Source organism: Mastomys coucha, unplaced genomic scaffold, assembly GCF_008632895.1.
Source record: "Mastomys coucha isolate ucsf_1 unplaced genomic scaffold, UCSF_Mcou_1 pScaffold21, whole genome shotgun sequence".
Classification (NCBI taxonomy): Eukaryota; Metazoa; Chordata; class Mammalia; order Rodentia; family Muridae; genus Mastomys; species Mastomys coucha.
Genome location: NW_022196904.1, coordinates 88,110,545 through 88,114,314, shown reverse-complemented (window position 1 = coordinate 88,114,314; position 3,770 = coordinate 88,110,545). Strand labels below are relative to the sequence as shown.

General features: G+C 50.2%; 1 protein-coding gene across 1 annotated transcript in view; it reads left to right on the top strand.

Moving 5' to 3' along the window:
• The first annotated feature begins 972 nt into the window (after positions 1-972).
• The window catches only part of Mogat2 (monoacylglycerol O-acyltransferase 2), a 22,370-nt gene continuing 19,572 nt past the window's right edge, over positions 973-3,770 (top strand). Inside the window, exon 1 of the mRNA XM_031384384.1 lies at positions 973-1,117. Coding sequence (XP_031240244.1) covers positions 1,027-1,117 — 91 coding nt within the window. The 5' untranslated portion in view covers positions 973-1,026. The remainder of the gene's footprint in view (positions 1,118-3,770) is intronic.

The following is a 3,770-nucleotide window of genomic DNA, read 5'->3' as shown; positions in this document are numbered from 1 at the left end:
TTTCTACTGAGAGATGAAACAAACCACCAGTCTGAATACAACCTTCAAGGGGCAAGAGGAATCAAGGCCAGGTATAGCAGTATCCACCTCTAATCCCAACACTTGGAGGCAGAGACTAGAGGCCAGATTGATCTACAGTAGACAGAACAAAGGAACCCAAGGAAGAACAGTTTAGGATCCAGGAGGCAAAAGTGGAGAGAGAGGCTTCAGGGAAGTGTAAGGATCCAAGGTAACTGAACCTGCTGACCAAACAAGATGAGCAACCTGCCTGTCAGTGGTGAACCTGTGAGTACAGTTTGTGGAATGTTGTGTAAAGTGTGGAGCTGAGGACCTACATGGTGTGGGGAATGGAAACACGTCCCCCCCACAACACAGCCCTTCTGAGTTCTGTTGGTTAGTTAAGCCGAGGGAAGACAGAGGAGATGTGAGCACAGGGCTTGTTTGTGAAGGAAGAGCAGCTCAGTGGACATGTGAGAAAGCAAGGGAAGCATTGGGCAGGGCTGAGGGGTAGCAACTCCATTCCCCTTGGGCTCTCAACCTTTCTGATGCTGTGATTCTTTAGCACAATTCCTCGTGTTGTGGTGACCCGCAACCATAAAATTATTTGTGTTGTTACTTCATAACTGTAATTTTATTACTGTTATGAATGGTAATGCAAACATCTGATATGAGACCCCTGTGAAAGGATCTTTTGACACCCCCTGGGATCGCGACCCACATGTTGAGAAGCCCTGCCCTTGAGGTTTCACCTTCCTGTATGGAGCAGATTCTAGAGGGTGGGAACAGTGGTTTGGCAAATAAGCCATTGCCCAAGAGAACTGATAAGGATGAAAGAGGTTTCTCTTCCGCCTTCCTTTAGCCTGGTCCCAGCAGAGGGATTCTAAGGTTTCCCCTAGGAAAAGGGATCTGGTGTGGGCGGAGCAGGGGGGGACCCTGGCGCTGGGTTGGGCTGGGCTGGGCGGGGCTGACCCGGCCCCTTCAACCTAGAGCACAGCCGGTGTGTGGAGCCTCCTGAGTCAGCTCAGCATGGTGGAATTCGCCCCCCTGTTTCTACCATGGGAGCGCAGGCTACAGACCTTCGCGGTCCTTCAGTGGGTCTTCTCCTTCCTGGCCTTGGGTAAGAGAGTAGCCTCGGGAACACGGGAAGGGCAGGGCAGCCTCAGCGGGAGCACAGGATGCTTAATGGAGAGATTCAGGATGGGGCTTTGCTGGGGTCTGCCAGAGCCTCGTGTGGGTATGTTGGGTCACCCATGTCTTAGGCAGACTTTAGTTTCCTGGACTTTGGGGCAGCTGCGTCCAGGCTTTAGCTGCAAGCTGCTGAGGGTTGGGGAAGCACCCGATGCTATGGGGATGCCTCTGAGAGGGAAGCTCTCCAGTTTACCTTTCAGAAAAAGGGAGCTAGAACTGAGGCCAGGAAAGAAGAGACTGGCCTCTGCTTCACCAGCTGCATGATGGGGATGCCAGTGTCACCCTACGGGGTCTTTGTAGACGAAATGCAGAAAGCTGAGAACTTCTACGAAAAGCAAACGTGACCTGTTTGGCTCTATCCCACTCCACCCCGTGGATGCTCTAGCATCTCTGTGGAACGGGAAGGAAGAGTGGCTGGGAGCACGGGGGAGGGAGCCTTATCTCCTTTGTTGTCACTAGACTGGGGAAGAACAGCTGCCCCGGACTCAGATTCAGCCTGGGTCCAGATACTGCTGGCTGTCAAAACATTCACATGCTCAGTACGTGCTTTACATGCACGCGCGCGTGCGCGCGCGCGCACACACACACACACACACACACACACACACACACACACACACACACACACACTCGTGTCACAATGTTTCATCTATAAGGTTTATTCCCTCAAAGTGGGCCTTCCAGGATCAGGCTTTTAGCATCCATTTTAAATGGGTCTGCACCTCTATTCCAGAGTCGGTAACCATCTTAAGTACCCCTGGTAACAGCCAAGCAGAGGAATTACATACTTGAAAGACCCAGGCTGTGAATCAGGAGCCTGGCAACTGCTCCTTCCAGAGGAAGAAGGGCTGGGGGGGAAAGGGGGAGATGGGCAGAGAGCCTGGGAGGAGGTGTGGATAAAGAACATAGATGATGGGTATAGAAAACAGAGGGCAGGCAGGCAGCGGCCTACGCCCAGGGATGGCTTGGGTCAAAAGGTTCTGGAGACCCAGAACCATGTAGTTCACAGCCACAAGCTCACAGGGGCTGTGTCCTTGAGGACTGGAGTATGTCTGACTGGATGAACCTACCCCATCCTTGCAGCCTGTGGTACCTGCCCGGGCCTGGGCCTGCTCTTACATAGATCTGGCAAGATTGGGGGGTGGAGCACAGAAGTCAGGGCTCCCCTGAACCGGAGAGGACCAACTGAAGCGATTTCTGGGCTCTTTCTTGCCAAGAATGAGAAGTTTTACTTTACCCCTTATCCGGAGGGCAAAGGAGAACAATAGACTCAGCAGGAAAGTGACAAGGTCCAGCCTGGTGTTAAAGTTCCCTGTGCCTGCTGTGTGGGGGGATGGGGAGATCAAAGGCAATCAGAGTCTCTACCAGTAGTCAGCAAATCAGGGCCAAGACCAGCCTGAGTGGCTTTTTGGTTTTGTTTTGTTTTTTTTCTTCAGTCTAAAATTCAAGAGTGGTTATCATTTCTAAAAGATTAAATTTTAAATTGCTACTTAAGTATCTCCATAGTGCCTCTCATTTTGCATCTTAAGTCACAAGTTCTGAATTGTCTAAAATATTTGCTGTCTTGCCTCATTTTTTACTGTGATAATGATGATGATGGTGACGATGGTGGTGATTTTGGTGCTGAAGAAATGGCCTCAGTCTCCAGAACATGAGGATCTGAGTTTGATTCCCAGAACCTCTGTAAAAAAATGTCAGGCATGGTGACACATACTTGCAATCTTAGCAGAATCAGGAAGATCCCTAGAGCTTGCTGGCCAGGTTGCCTAGCCTAATGGGTGATCTTCAGGCTAATGAGAGACACTTTCTCAAAAGAAGGTGGACAACCTTCCTGAGGTGGACACTCAGGGTTGTCCTCTGGCCTTCACATACATGCATACATGTGGGTGCACACACCCACTCACAGGTAAACATAGACATGCATCATAACAGAGAGGTAAGCAGAGGCAGTATGGTGAGAGTGTAGTCCACAGACTTAAGGGAAGTTTTAAAGAATACTGAGGTTTGGGCTGGGGACATGATTTTGTCCGTGAAGTAGGATTAGAGTTTGGATCCTGTCTTAGTTAGGGCTTCACTGCTGTGAACAGATACCATGACCACAGCAACACTTAGAAAAACATCTAATTGAGGCTGGATTACAGTTCAGAGGTTCAGTCCATTGCCCTCATGGAGGGAAGCATGGCAGCATGAAGGCAGGTATGGTGCTGCAGAGGTAGCTGAGAGTTCTTGTTGACCCAAACAAAAGCAGCACGAAGAGAGAGTGAGCCACTGGTCCTGGCTTGAACATCTGAGACCTCAAAGCCCATTCACAGCAGCACACTTTCTCCAACAAGGCCACACCTACTCTAAGACCACACTTTCCTAACTGTGCCAGTCCCTAGGAGCCTATAGGAGCCATTTTCATTCAGATCACCACAGACTTCCAGCACCCACCAAAACACCAGTGGGGTTGGTGGCCTGCCTATAATATCAATACAAAGAAAGAAGAGACAAGAGATCCTTAGAGCAAGCTGGCTAGCTAGACTAGTCCAATCAGTGAGCCCTGGATTAGAGAGAGAGAGAGAGAGAGAGAGAGAGAGAGA